Source organism: Delphinus delphis, chromosome 6 (genome assembly GCF_949987515.2).
Source record: "Delphinus delphis chromosome 6, mDelDel1.2, whole genome shotgun sequence".
Lineage (NCBI taxonomy): Eukaryota > Metazoa > Chordata > Mammalia > Artiodactyla > Delphinidae > Delphinus > Delphinus delphis.
Window position 1 is genome coordinate 11,524,264 of NC_082688.1, and position 15,921 is coordinate 11,540,184.

Here is a 15,921-nt window from a genome sequence, read left to right on the forward strand (position 1 = left end):
GTTGTGAAGAGCAACACTTTTCATGGAGTGTATGTTTGGCCACAAAAGTCTCTTAGCAGCCGCCATTGACTGGAAATGGTACAAGAAATAGAGTCCAGGACTCTCGTGCCTGTCATGTGGGAGATGTTGTGTACACATTTATTGATAATCTCCTCTTAGGGACTTCTGAACTAAGAGAATAAGCAAAGAAAAGGGTAAAAGGACTTTGGGATATGGAACTTGATTCTGTCAGCAGATAAAATTCTTCTGGACAGCTTCAGAGAAGGGTTAATGTGAGAGAGAGAAAGGAGGTAGTATTGATTGAACATGCACTGTGGATCAGATCAGGTACTATTTGTTATATCATGAAATCTTCACAGCAGCCTTACAGTATGGTTGTTATCCCTGATCTGAAGAGGAGATAGAGCCCAGAGACATGAAGTAACTTACCCCTAGCCACCCAGCCAGTAAATACTAAACCAGCATTCACGCTCAGGTCAGTCTGATTCCATCACTAAGACGCTGCTGGGTCCTGGGCCTCTGCTCCTTGGCTCCCAGTACCTTCCTAAGAAATCACTCATCCTAAGTGTAAATTATAGAATTAATTGTGTGACTGTTTTTATCAGTTCTCCTTCCATAAGGATAGGGATCAGATTTTTTCATCACTGCATCTCCGTAATTAGCACTGTACCTAGAACAGAGTAGATATTCAGTACGTATTTACGGAATGACTGAATGAATGAATGAATTAGCAATGCAGTCACTCTCAGGAGAAGGAAAAATAACAGTTCCTTTCACTTGGCTTTTGGGCCAGTGCGTCTGCAAGATGTTAATGAAAAGCAAATGGAGAAAATTAAGTCTTTCCACTTTCAGATCCCTGTTTAACTTAATTCTCATTATTTCTACAATTTCTGTGTAAAAATATTTTCTTCTTTTTCACTGAAAAACTATCACTATGTAATTGCTCTTCAGGGTTTTTTCTGTCTATCAAGTTAACACATGTAGGAGTGAATTTTATACAGGCAATAATTAAATGAGCATAAATCTTTATAAATTTAAACAGTTGACCTGCATTTTAAAAAAAAGTCACAGATCATGAACAGATATGTATTCATAATTACATTGTAAACTGGCTCTCTAAGGAATTTTTTTAGTGGCCAGGGTTTGAAGTTTACTTTTGATTAATGGATAATCATATAGACCTTCTTTTAGAATATTAAACAAACCTGTCTTAATTATCTGGCCTGTGTCATACCAAGTGGTTAATGATGCGAGGAAAGCATTTAGAACGGACAGTTACATATAACATTGCCCAGACTCCACTTTGTCAAAAGATGCACCATGATATAGAAAAGATTTATGAACTCATCATGACTTTCAAAAATAAACAAAGTTGAAGTGGTAGTAGAAGACCTATTTTCAAGTACTGAGATTATAGAGAATTCCATTGTTGCTGTTAAGAGTTGTCAGGTAATTGTTTATTCTAATGGTTTTTCCATTCATACAGAGGGATAAAAGTTGACCTCCGGGTAAACTCTGCTTTCTTTCCTATAAGATACTTCTCTGATTTGATTGCTTGTGTGAGTTTGTGGGATTCTTTCTCAAACAGATTATTTTAGAATCCAAATTTATAATTTCTTTTTAAGAATCCTACACAACTAAAATGACCTAAATTCTTATTTTAAAAAATTAATTGAGGATTTTAAAGGTTTACATTATGGTAAAATAATCTGAGCAAGAGTTATTTCAGGAAATAAGGCCCTTGGACAAAACCAGCCTCTTGCCTTAGAAACCTCCTCCAGACACAGTACAGTAAGTCTTTATCATCTATACTGTGTATAAAGCTGAGAGTGACAAAGACTAATAAAATGACAGACCGTGGGGCGGACTAGCATCTGTTTCGAAGGCTCCAAGGAGTACCCAGCTTAGAGTCAGTTCTTTAGTTTGGGGATTATCTCATTTCCCTAAGGTACTGAACCTAAGACCCTTTTTCTCTGAGCCCCACTGTATCCCCTCCCTTCCGAGGCCCATTCCACCTCCCATCAGCACCCCCACCCCCACCTGCTTCCTCACCCGGGGCGTGGATCGCAGTGAGCCTGAAGTCCCCAGCCACCTGGATCGGCACAGGAGCCAGCAGGGACAACTAAAAGGGAGCAGCCATTATGGGGCTTCTCCTGGGGGAAATGGGGTTCTGCCAAGTGTCTTCCTTTCTTCTTTGTCTGGATTTAGAGCCACAGAGAGTTAGAGCTGGAAGTGTTCTTCCGCGCTGTTGCTTTTGTAGAAATGAAAAGCCTGGAGAGCCTTGTACGTGCCTCTTCTGAAGCTCAACTTCCGGGCTGCTCTTTCTCTGTTAACCAGAGACCTTTCTCGGACTTGAGCCCTGTTCGGCCTGGAAAGTGGTCAGCTTTGTGTCCCTGCTACCCAGCCCTACAGAGTGGGCCCAAATAATAATTACTAGGCATATAGGAGGATGCTCAGAGGCACATAACTATATGTAACTGAAAATATGCTTAAACTCCATGAATAGAAAAGGAACGTTCTTCCTTAAGCCTAAAAACTTACTAGCACTGAGAAAACTGAGCCCTTTTGAGCATGGACACTGGGAAGTAGTCTGTCTAAGCAAGGTTTTCCTTTTTAGCAAGTGAGTCACATGGAGGAGTAATTGTCAGGGAATAAAGGGGGTGGTTATTTAGGCTTCGCCATGATGGCATTATAACCCAGGACACTGGGCCTAAGACTAGGTGGACAGCAATACCATGTTTGACAGGATTGATGGTTCTTTAGAAGGAGGATTGATCCTTCATTAAAAGACTGGACTCTCCCTTTAAAAAAAACTGTTGGGCAAGTGGACAGATGTGGAGCACAGGAACCTGGAAGTCTGGGCCTTGTCCCAGATCCTTCCTGCCCCCGTTCAGAGTCTGATCCATTGTCAAGTTCTGTGATTCCACTTTACAGAGATCTGTGACATTCATATTCAAAGCTTTTATCTGAATAGCTTGTACTCATTCTTTCCCTGAATGTGGCAGTAGCCTGTTAGCTGCTTGCCCTGCCTCCTGCTTGCCCTCTCTTGTGCATCCTCTACAGGACCTCTAGGAAGATCTTTCCGCAACAGGATAGGACCATCCTGATTCTTCAGCAGCTCCTTGTTACCTCCCTGTTATTATCAAGTCTAGGCTCCCACAGGATCTGAACTCAGCTCCCCTGCCCCAGCACGCTCCCTGCCCTGCACCCTGCCCTTCACTCCACTGACCTGCATAGAGCTGCTCTCTCCCCCTTGCCTCTGGCTGGAACACGCTTCTCCCCCTGTCCCCTAAGTGAACCCCCTGTTGGGAGGCCCAGAGAAGTATCTTCTCCTCTGTCAAGTCTTCCCCAGCCTTCCCCCCATATCCATCTGGCAGAGTTGAATCTTCCCTTCTCAGCCAGCCCTGGCGCATGTCTAGCCTGGATCACAGTTCTTGGCATATGAGGTTTCTGGGTCTAACGCTGCTCCTAGAAAATGGGGATCATGTTTAGTTAATCTCTGCAGGCCTAGCTCCCAGGGTGGTACTAAGCACTTAGTAGGAGTCAAACAGGTGTTTGTTGACTGGCTGATTATAGGAGACAGAAATGGAAGATTGAAGACTTAGTTCCACTGAAGCCAAATGCTGGGAGAAAGTGGCATACCTGTGTTTTTTAATAAATATAAGCTCACAGTGTGTTCTGGCTACAGTCTTAACTTAGGACAACTTGCCGTGGAAGCCTTCTCTTCTTATTCCTCGTCCCCTGGCCTCTCTGTGAAATGTACACCTGCCTCTGTGTACAGTTCTCCCTGCCCCCTGCCCCAGTTACCTGAAGAACAAATCACCTATTTCTTTACATTTTAAATGAATGTAGGGACTTCCCTGGTGGCACAGTGGTTAAGACTCCACGCTCCCAATGCAGGGGGCCCGGGTTCGATCCCTGGTCCGGGAACTAGATCCCATATGCATGCCACAACTGAGAGTTTGAATGCTGCAACTAAGGAGCCCGCTTGCTGCAACTAAGACCCAACACAACCAAATAAATAAACAAATAAACAAACAAACAAAAATGAATGTAGCCACTGACACCTTTAAAAGCTCTCCCTCCTCCAGCTACCTTACCTGACTTTGTGAGTCTCCAATGTCAGTTCTTTTCCTGTGGGCCCTTCATCATTACTAAGTAATTGATCACTTCATCCAACTCAGACCCAGGTTTTCTGAAGTCAAGTGGTCCATTCTTCCTAACGTACCACGTTGTCCCCCTTCGAGGCCCTCGTGTTTCTCCTATACCACCCTGCTCACGCCTGAGCTAACGAGCAGTAGTCTTCAGTCAGTTGCTTTCTCCACTCATTGATTCTCTCTTTCATCAAACTGCTAAGATGATGGGGTACATCATTTTACCCAAAGGGATCTCAGTCTGGTGGCAAAAACATACTTGTAACTGAGTGATTATATGATAGAGACAAATTGTCATGGAATCACAAAGGGCAGCTTGACAAATGAGGAGTTGAGGAAGCCTTTCAGGAGAAGGTGACATTTGAGCTGAGTCATGAAAAGTAAATGGGTGTCCTCAAGGAAGAGAAGAGCCTTCTAGGCAGAGGAAACAGAGGAAGTAAAGGCCTGGGGGTGTGAAAAGCATGGCAGGTCTGAGAAATTGAGGGTGGTTGTAGCTTAAGCTACCGGATTCTTAAAGGCAGGGGGAAGGAGGCCCCTCTCTCTGAGGGCTTTTCTTCTGAGATAAGCCTTGATGGGAGCTGCAAGGGCTCCCTCCAGGTGTTCCCAAGGTCCGTTCTGCCCCACAGGTGCTGCTGTGACTGATCGAGGTTTCCAGTCCATTCCCACCCACTCCCACTGCCTAGGCGGGTGGCGTCCCAGAAGGAAAGAGGCAGGGAGGAAGCAGATAAGAAAGACAGCTTCTGTTTAGACACAAATATCTTGGTAATCAGCACAGATGGGATGAGAAATACCAAAAAAAGTACATGACAGTTTAGAGAGAATTTGGTTAAATGTTACATATTTTTAACATACCTGTGTAGAGTTTTTGGACCAAGCACCTGAATCCTTCAGAACCTGGTTGGCCTGGGGGTTATGCCTCAACCAAGTGGTGTTTTTATTTCAGAAATGTTCCCTTTCCCATCCACAAAAGTATCCTTGTGATTTTTTTTTCTCCCACCAAAATAAGGCGCAGGATTTGTCTCTGACGCTGTGTCTCCCTATTTGGACGGCAAGCTGTGTAACATATTTCTACCCAGCGTGAAGCTTCTTGGCAGACTCTTGAGGCCACGTTTTGGTGGCTTCAGAGTTATCTTTGGATCTGTCAAAAGTGCTAATGGGCTTTCTGGCCTTCTTTAAGCTCCTCATTTCTATTTTCTTTTTACTTCCATCCTCTCCTAAAAGAAAAATTCATGTAATTCATCAGCAGTTAAGCATTTTACTGAAATGCTCAGCTGAGGGCCTTGTATTTTTGTTTGCGAGAATAACTCTGCCATGTCACTGTCTTCAGAACAAACCCCACCCTGACTTCATTAGCTCAGCACTCCTCAGTCCACTGGACCAGAGGTACACTTGTTGACTAATTTATACTGCCTTTCTTGTTTGCTCAGTTTTGTTTTTCAAGTTTGTGTGGCGGTTAGAGCGAGAGTTTGGGGTTCAGGAAACCTGGTTTTGAAACTTGGCCCTGTCCAGCTGGGTGACCTTTGGAAGACTGTTTAACCTTCCTGAGCCTCAGTTTTCCCATCTATAAAATGGAGATGATAATGCCTTCCTCAGGGTTGTTGAGAAGATTAGAGAGAACGCAGGTAAAATACCTATTTTCTGGCCCACAAGGATTACTCAATAAATGGAATAACAATTTTTAACAGAAACACTTTTTCTTTTGCCATACTTTGATCCTGCATGTTCTTTCCAAATACAAGTTTTATCTACTATTTTTAGTGGTGGTTAAAAAAAAGAAAAACAACAACAATAACAACACAGATTTAAAGACAAACCCACCCAAGACTGAGCAATGCCTTATCCCGCTTACTGTATGACCTTGGTCAAGTTACTTCTCTGTGCCTCTGTTTTCTTATCTGTATATAGAGATGATAATGTTTGTTCAAGGAGTGGCTTCAAGATGAGTGAAATAATATATGTAAAGCCTCATATATTGTAGATATTTAAAAGTTTTTAAGAGGGAGAATGTAATGTAAGGGAAAGTATAGGGCTATGGTGTTGCATCTGTGTCCAAAATCTGACTGTACCAGTTACTGAATCTCTCCCAGACTTAGTTTACCTATATGTTGGAAAGAATAATACCTCATTGGATTTTTGTGAAGATTGCTTAAAATTACACGTTTAAGAGTACCTGGTCCAGTGCCTGGGAGTTGGTGGGTAGTCAGTATGCAAACCTATTAATTCACTCATGCTTTATTTATAAAGGTCGATAGTTAACCTGGTACTCAAATCAAACAATAATAAATCATAAGTGCTCATTCTTATTCCCAACCCATAATATTGTCAAAAAGCACTTTATGCTACTTTGCATATAAAATCCACCTGGTTTACTTGAATTTATGGGTTATGGATCTTTCATCATTATAAACTGCAACCCCTGGCAAGAGCCATCCTTCCCTCTCCAACCCCCTTCATTTTCAGAGGATTATGTTGTATGGCATTGAACACCTGTAACATTGAAGAAATTAGCATATTCATGTGTATTATTAAAGTCAGGTGGGTATAGAAAAGGTTGCAGAAATGAAACGCATTACATTTTTTCTGAAATCTGAAGAGTACCGATCTACAGTACTAATAAAAGGAGTGAAGCGCAGGCTACACACAAAAGCTAGTTTAAAACACTGCTTTGTCACAACTTGCTACTGCTTGTCTTCAATGGCTTTTTCCCCCTTTTGATGAAATACCTGGAAATTGTAGATCTTGGAAATTGCTTTACTTCCAGCCGAGGCATTTTAGAGAATGTAAACTGTGGAGGAGGGGACCCCAGCAGTGATGACAGGAGAGGAGCATGCCTGGCCTTTGCAGGTGGGGCCTGTTGGACAGAAACAGGCTCTGTGCCAGAAGCGTTTTGGTCCCTGGGTACTTTCTTTTGCTTAGACGTATGGCACAGTGCATTGGGAAAGTTCTAGGACCCAGGGTCAGAGGATATGAGCTGCGGTCTCATCTTCACTGCTCATTAGGTTTTCTGATCTTGGCATCTCTCTCTTGCCTTGGTTTCCTCATTTTTAAGATTGCAGACTTCTTGTCCGGCTCACCTTTCGGAGCTGACGTGAAGAACAAGCACAGTGCTGCATGTGACTTCACGTTGCAAACTGTAATCACCACCCAAAGGTGTGATTGCTCAGTCTCCTTCATCTCTAAGGTCTCTTCCAACTTTACATTTCATGATTTACATGTGAGTGAGATTTGGCCTCCCAGGGAGAAAGCATAGGACTGGGGAAGAGGGGAGTATACTTTCTGATCATTTTCTGTTTGGGGTGCTTCTGTTAGATTCCGTTTTTAATAAGAACAAACAAAGTAATCCCCAAACCTCCCTTCTTCTTTCTCCTAGAGAAATCTGACAGAGTATTTTGTGGCTGTGGATGTAAACAACATGCTGCATCTGTATGCGAGCATGCTCTGCGAGCGCCGGATCCTCATCATCTGCAGCAAGCTCAGCACTGTGAGTAGACAGTCGAGGCGGGCTTTTGAATTTTATTTTAATTGAAAGATGTATCGGAAAGATTAAAGGAGAGTTTAGAAGAAGAAATCAGCCACAATCCCCTCAGGTAGTAACATGTCATTTTCATTAATTATTCATGTTCCTTCACAGTGTCAATGCACATTTCATTTATTCTTGTAGTTTCACAATCAATTATAAATAGTTTCCCATTTGATCGTGTGTTATGAACACTTTACATATTTCCACATTCTTCCATTATTGTCATTTGTTATATGTCTGTATCATATTCCATTATACTGATGTGTCATCGCTTGCTAAATCTTTTTTCTCTTCATGGCCATTTAGGTAGTTCGTAGTTTAATCCTTTAGTAGCTAACACTGCAGTGAACATCTTTCGGCTGCATTTGACTGATACAGTTTGTATTCTAAGCATTGGGACCACTGGGTCAAAGGACTGAATAAGTGCTATGACTTATGGATGCCAAATTGCTTCCCAAACAGGCTGTGCTTTTTTATAGTGGATGCTGCCAGCTGTGCGTGAGTGTACCATTTGCACTGCAGCCTTGCCAGAATTGTGTGTGTGCTCGTGGACATGTGCTTTAATTTACCTAATAAAATAGGCATAAAATGGTATTGCAGGTTTGCTTTATTTTTAATTTCTTTGGTTAAAGGTAACAACATTTTCCATGCGTTTCCCCCCCCAATTTGCATTTTGTTAATGTCTTTTCTCATTTATCTTATAGGGCTCTTGATTTAAAAAAAATAAATTGGGATGAGCTCTTTTTATATTGTAAAAACTTTTACTATATAATATAAATACTTTTCTTATTCTTTTTATGTTAGTTTTTTTAACTTGCTAAGTATAGGAGTTTATATTTTTCCCAGTATCTATTATGAAAATTCTCAAACACAGAGAACTGAAATCAGTTTGCAGTGAACATCCACGTAATTCCATCTAGATTCTGCCATTAACATATTTCTATGCTTGCTTTGGCACATCTTTATCCATCTATCCATCCCTCATACCATCCATCAAGCCATTTTATTTTTTGATGCATTTCAAAGTAAATCAGACATCACTATGCTTCCCCTCAATAATTGCGTATGTTTGTTATTAACTAAAGTTCAATATCTGTTTACAGTATCTTTTTTTCTTTTTGAGGTAAAACTTACATAAAGATATTGACTAGGAGAAGTTGACTGTTTGAGAGGGTAGAAAGACCTTCTTATGGTGGGAATTTCCCTATTGAAGTTCCTATGGATAGAATCATAGGCCTATGATTTACCGATGTGTTTACCTATGAATTCAAGGCACCTAATAATGCAAACTTAGTGAGACCATTAGAGTTTTCTTTATGGTTTTCATTGTAATTTTATTATTTTTTCGGTATTGTTTGCTTGTCAAGAATGCACAATTTTTTTTTTTTAATTTTTTTTTTTATGTTTGTGGTATGCGGGCCTCTCACTGTTGCGGCCTCTCCCATTGCGGAGCACAGGCTCCGGACGCGCAGGCTCAGCGGCCATGGCTCACGGGCCCTGCGGCTCCGCGGCATGTGGGATCTTCCCGGACCGGGGCACGAACCCGTGTCCCCTGCATCGGCAGGCGGACTCTCAACCACTGCGCCACCAGGGAAGCCCAAGAATGCACAATTTTTTAATTGCCTGCTAGGTGCTAGGCTTACAATGCATACTAGGTGATAAAAGCATGGCCCTTGCCCTCAAGGGAAAAACAGCCCATAATAGACCTCTTGCTTTGTTTTGCGTTTGGTTTTAAACTCGTAAGTGTAGTTGGTAATCTCAGGGCCTGAACACCCAGACTGAGGTTCAGAATGAGAATATTGTCAACCAGATTTATCATTGCCTCTTTATGAGGCTGGATAGATTAAGAGTACGTTTGAAAGAGTCTAGTCCCTAACCAGTTACTGTTGCTTTGAAGAATTAAACTTAAGTAGAACAAAAGTAGGACATCATAACAGTGGAATTGAATTCCCATGGTGTTTTTGAGCCTTTAATATGTGCCAGGCACTGTGCTAAGCCCTCTTCATCTATTAACTCATTTAATTGTCACTACAACAGTTTGTAGTAGGTTCTGTTATTTTTCCATGTGATAGATAAGGAAGAATGTATCTTCTCCGTGATTTTGTTTAGATAAATGTAGGAGATTAAACACACACAGTTATTTCTGCTCCTTCCCAAAACGAAAATGAAATAAAGGAGTAAATCAACAAGCACAAAGAGCAGATGCAGCAGAAATCTTAGATATTAAGAAAATGCTGTTATCAATGTTATGCCAACATTCAAAAACTAAGGTGAAATGAATAGAAAAATATAATTTACCAAAATTGAATTAAGAAGAAATATAAAAATTGAATAGGTCATTTAATTTATAGAAATTGAATCGATATATAATTTTTTTTTCCAAAACACTCAGCCTGGATGGTTTTACAGGTATGTTTTATCAAATATCTCAAGGAACAGGTAATTTCAATCTTAGACAAACTCTTTAAGAGTCTAGAAAAAAGAAGGAACACCCCCTGAGCTTTTCTTGTGACACTTGTATAATTTTGACATTCAACTACACGAAGAAACACTACAAGAAAGAAAAGTTATCAGCCAATCTCACTCAGTAACATAGCTGTAAAAATCTTAAACAAAACAGTAGCAAATAAAAAATATAATTCATAATAACTGAGTTGACTTTATTCCAGAAATGTAAGGCTGATAATACTAGAAAATCTGTTACTATAGCTCACCACATTAACATATTGAAAGGGAAAATTCAAATGTTCAATAGAGAAAAAGCATGACCATGTTCATGAATAGGAAGACTCATTATATTAAAGGTATAAATGATGTATATTATAGATTACATATAATTCCATTCAAAATCCCAGTAGGATTTTACATAGTACTTGGCAACCTGATTCTAAAATTAATATGGAAAGCCAAAGGGAGAGCCAAGATATACTTGAAGAAAAAGAATGGGTGATGAAGCTTGCTTTACCAGACATCAAGACTTCTTATAGACCTCTAGTAACTAAGATGCTAGTAACGGCATAGGGATACACAAATAGACTGATGGAACGGAATAGAGGTTGCAAAAACGGACCATGTGTGGAGGTTCTTCATATACAACAGAGGTGGCATTGTAAAATCTGGGGGAACGGATGGACTTTTCAATAATTGATAATCCACATGGGGAAGAAAAGGGAGATAATTTATATCTTACACAACTTGCAAAACTGAATTCCAAATGGATCAAGGACTTAAGTGTCAAAGGCAAAACTTTTAAACTTTAGAAGACAAAATAGGAGAATAAATCTCTGTGATCTTGGAGTAGAAATGGATTCAGTTAAATAATGCAAAATATGCATCATATAAAGGAAAAGATTAAAATTGTGAATTTTGTTCATTAAAAAATACCATTCAGGGGCTTCCCTGGTGGCGCAGTTGTTGAGAATCTGCCTGCTAATGCAGGGGACACGGGTTCGAGCCCTAGTCTGGGAGGATCCCATATGCCGCGGAGCAACTAGGCCCCCAACTAGCAACAGAGCCACAACTACTGAGCCTGTGCGTCTGGAGCCTGTGCTCCGCAACGAGAGACCACGATAGTGAGAGGCCCGCGCACCACGATGAAGAGTGGCCCCCACTTGCCACAACTAGAGAAAGGCACAGAAATGAAGACCCAACACAGCAAAAATAAATTAATTAATTAATAAACTCCTACCCCCAACATCTTAAAAAAAAAAAAACCATTCAGAGAATGGAAAGACAAGGCACAGGCTGAGATGAGGTATTTGCTATATATAAAACTGACAGAGGATTAATATCTGAAATATATAAAGAACTACTACAGTTAAAAAAAAAAGCAGAAGACAAATCTATCAATAGAAACATTGGCAAAAAGCACAAATAGGCATTTCACAGAAGAAACCTAAATGGCTAATAAATATATGGAAAGATGCTCAACCACATCAGTAACCATGGAAAAGCAAATTAAAACTACAGTAATTAAAACACTAGGTTTGCAAAAATTAGATGTCTGATAAAGCCAAGTGTTATATTGCAGATGTATTGGAGAATTTCATGTACTACTCTTTGAAGAGTATGTGGCATAGAACTATTTGCATATGCCCAACACTTAGCAGTTCCACTCCTGGGTGGAATTGTGTGTGTGTGTGTGTGTGTGTGTGTATACATACACATACCTACACACTCTTTTTGGTCATGTATAGTGGGATACATGTGCAAGCATGTTCATAGCAGCAGTGTTTTGGGTTTTGTTTTTTAAACCTGGAAAGAGCCCACATGACCATCAACAGAGAACTCATAAATTGATGCATAGTCATACAGTAGAACACTGTGTAAGTGAAGATGAACTACACTATCAGCATGGTGGGGTCTCTAATACAGAATTCTGAGTAAAAGAAACAAGCTACAGAAGAATATACAGTATGATTTCATTAATATAAAATTCAAGTAAGAAAAACTAAATGGTATATTATTTAGGGATACATACAAACTACGGAGGGGGGAAATGATTAACAGAAAATTTAGGTAGTAGTTTCCTCAAAGGGAGTGAAAGGAGTATAGTTGGGAAGAGGCATATGTGGGACATCAGAAGTATTATTTTCTGTCTTGAGCTAGGTTAGGGATCAGCAAACCTTTCTGTAAAGGGTGCAATATTGCAACTACTGGACTCTGACCTTGTAGTCATTATTGCAACTACTGGACTCTGACCTTGTAATTTACAATCAGTAAACTAGTGAGTGTGACTGTGTTCCAAGAAGCTTTATTTACAAAAATAGGAGGCACACCAGACTTAGCCTTCGGGCTGTAGTTGACCATCCCTGAACTAGGTGCTGGGTTTTGGCATGTTAAGTTTTTCTCCTTTAAATGTCACTTATATGATCTACATACTTTCATATGTATATAGTTTTTAGAATTCTTGAAAAGTTAAAAAACAAGATACCAAGCCCTTTTTTTTTTTTGCGGTACGCGGGCCTATCACTGTTGTGGCCTCTCCCATTGCGGAGCACAGGCTCCGGACGCGCAGGCTCAGCGACCATGGCTCACGGGCCTAGCCGCTCCGCGGCATGTAGGATCTTCCCGGACCGGGGCACGAACCCGTGTCCCCTACATCGGCAGGCGGACGCTCAACCACTGCACCACCAGGGAAGCCCAACCAAGCCCTTTTATCATGAAATTTTACAATACAGGGATAGAGACAAAATAGTTCTTGTACAAAGGTTAAGAATCAAACTTGCACAAGATTTTGTAATGGCAATTGTAGAAACCAGAAGATAGTGAAGCAGTGTCTAAACTTCTAAGGGAAAATTATTTCTAACCTGAAATTCTGTCCTTATCTAATGGAAGTGCTCAGGAGAGAGTGGCACCAGCCCCTACCACACCTGTCAGCCTCCTGTCGTCACTAGTCCTCCACTCACCTTCTCTATTGTGGATGTACTGTCCATCCTTTCTAGGCCAGCCACTCCGCTTGTCCACCTGACTTCATTCAACAAATATTTTTTGTGGCACTTTCATAGGTACTGGTGATACAACAGTGAACAAAATAGGCAAAAATCCCTGTCCTCATATGAAGCTTACATTCTAGTAGGGTAGATCTTCAATAACTGAGGTGAATTAAATATATGGTACAGGAGCTAGTTCTAAGTACAAGGAGTACAGTAAAGCAGAGGAGGAGAGTGGATAGGGACTGGTGAGGTGGCAGGGATTACCGTTTAGATAGATGGCCAAGGAGTGCCTCATAGAGAAAGTAACACTTCAGCGTCCTTCCTGTTACCTTACGGAAATTCCTCCAGCACTGAGCTCCTCTCTCCTGCATCATTATTTTTTTCTTCTCTACTGGTACATTCTTAGGCACTTGCTAACACGGTATAGGGTCTCCCAAACTTCAAAACAAAACATGCGTAACCACATTCCTTTTATCCCATTTGTTTTCTTCCTTTTAGAACAAAATTCCTCGAGAGATATTTCTGTTTCCTGTCTAATTCCTCTCCTCTCATTCTTTCCTCTGTCTTGTGTTAGGATTTAGCCCCCCACCTCCACTGAAACGGCTTTTGTTCAGTCACCAGTGACCTCATGTCAAATAAAGCGAGTTGATATTAATACTTGCAAAACTCTTAGAACAGAGTCTGGCATAAGGTGTATATGTATGTTTTTGATAAATTATTAACATCTGTAATGGGAATTCAAATGTTAATGTGTAAAAAATTTTTCGTAATAAATTTATTTATTTTTGGCTGCATTGGGTCTTAATTGCTGTCCGCGGCTTTGTCTAGTGGCGGCAGGCGGGGGCTATTCTTTGTTGCAGTGCGTGGACTTCTCATTGCCGTGGCTTCTTGTTGCGGAGCACAGGCTCTAGGTGCGCGGGCTTCAGTAGTCGTGGCACACAGGCTTAGTTGCTCCGCGGCATGTGGGATATTCCCGGACCAGGGCCCGAACCCGTGTCCCCTGCATTGGCAGGCAGATTCTTAACCACTGTGCCACCAGGAAAGCCCTGATGTTTAAAATTTTAAATCAAGAAATCATGAGATGGACTGCTATTTGCCAGTAGTATAAGCCTTTAGCAGTTTTTGTTTTGTTTTTCAAACTATAAACACATTACTTTGACTCAAAAAAAATTTTTTTAACAAGCAGTTGACTCTTAACTGAGTTCTGAGTTTTACTAATTGATGGTAGAAATCTCTTTAGGGAAGGGGAGGGGTCTCCTTGTACCTCACATGGGATCATTAGCATCCTGACCAGTTATGTGCAGTTTCTCTGGGGATAAGTAGCTGAGCAGACATCAGGGTTTTTTTGTTGTTGTTGTTGTGTTTTTTTTTGTTTTTTTTCAGACATCAGTTTTATCCAAGCCTCTGGACCCCTTCAATTTCAGAATTAAAAAGTTTTCTAATTGTTGTCTTTTACTTCCTTAATAGTGGCTTTTTATTATCTTCTCGATGAAGGAGAATGCAAAGGCTACTTTAGCCTGAAGTTTCTGATGACCCTCTCTTGACAGATCCAGATGTGGCCTGTCATACCTTGACAAACCAGATTTTTCTCAATTTTGTTTGATAAGATGTAGGCTTAATGCTTCTCAGAGCCATCAAGAATCTGAAAGATAAAAGCTGTTGAACACCCCAGAGTGCCGTCTTCCATAAAAATGACTGTGCGTCAATAGAGACAAACCCAGCCATATTTAGTCCAGAGTCAGGTAATATTCATTTCAGGCTTTCTCGGTCAATAATGTTGTCATATTCTGTATAAGAAAAATGTTAAGTTTTTGTTCTTTTTGTGCAGTTAATGTATATTGATCGTTTTCCTTTATAAATGATAAATAGGGAAGGCTTAACTACATCTTGTTCTCTAATGTAAATACTTCAGTGAGATTTCTTCTAACACAAAGGCCCTATTTTTCTTACAGATTTTCATATCTGAGTTTAACTCATATTGCTTTTTTGATAACTCTTCTGGATAGCAAGTAGGTCTAAAATAAGACCTTTATAGCGATAATATCATCTAATTGCAACAGAAGTCCTAGAAGAGCAATATTATCCCATTTTACAGACTGGCCCATCCACTCAGAGAGATGGGTTAACTTGCCCAAGGTCACGTCCTAGTCATAGAAGAGACAGATATGCAGGTGGGTCATTATGATGCAGTGTCAGGGGAAGGGAGCCTTCGGCTTCAGGAAAGGGAGAAGCAAGCAATAATTACACGTACAAATGACTCTTAGCCCCTTCAGAGTGCTTGCTGTGGAGACCAGGTTATGTTTATCAGGTGCCACCTCTTAAACGAACATCAGAATCCTTGTGTGGGAACTGTCACAAGAACCAGAGACACATTGTTAAGAGTATCTGTCACACTTGAGGGAATCTGAAAGTTCTCATAAACAGCCAAAAAGATACTCTGAGTCAAAGCTGGTGGATGATGTGGCTGGTGGAGCTGGTAAGGCTGGTTTGGGTAAAAGGTATATCCTGATTGTGTAGTATTTAGGGAAGCTTCTTATGTAGCCTGTACGTAGCTCCAAGACTACCAAAAGCGTATTGACAGCATCCGTAGATTAAGCATGTAGGACACCCTTCTTTAGATTTGCTCTATATTTTATATGGCAGGTCCCCAATTATCCCCCACACTCTTTAAAAATTCTCTTAACTTAACCTTTTTGAGCCACCTACTATGTGCCAGTTACTGTGCTAATCTTTTTTTTTCCCCCATTTGTTCTTGCAGGAACCCTAAGAACTAGTTGGTTTTATTTTCCTTTTTCAGATGAGAATATTGGCA

General features: G+C 40.6%; 1 protein-coding gene across 5 annotated transcripts in view; it reads left to right on the plus strand.

The window, feature by feature from the left end:
• DENND1A (DENN domain containing 1A) overlaps positions 1-15,921 on the plus strand; it is a 493,467-nt gene that overhangs the window by 242,672 nt on the left and 234,874 nt on the right. For all 5 annotated transcript variants that reach the window (XM_060014177.1, XM_060014178.1, XM_060014173.1 and 2 more), the window contains one exon: positions 7,525-7,635. In XM_060014177.1, coding sequence (XP_059870160.1) covers positions 7,525-7,635 — 111 coding nt within the window. The remainder of the gene's footprint in view (positions 1-7,524; positions 7,636-15,921) is intronic.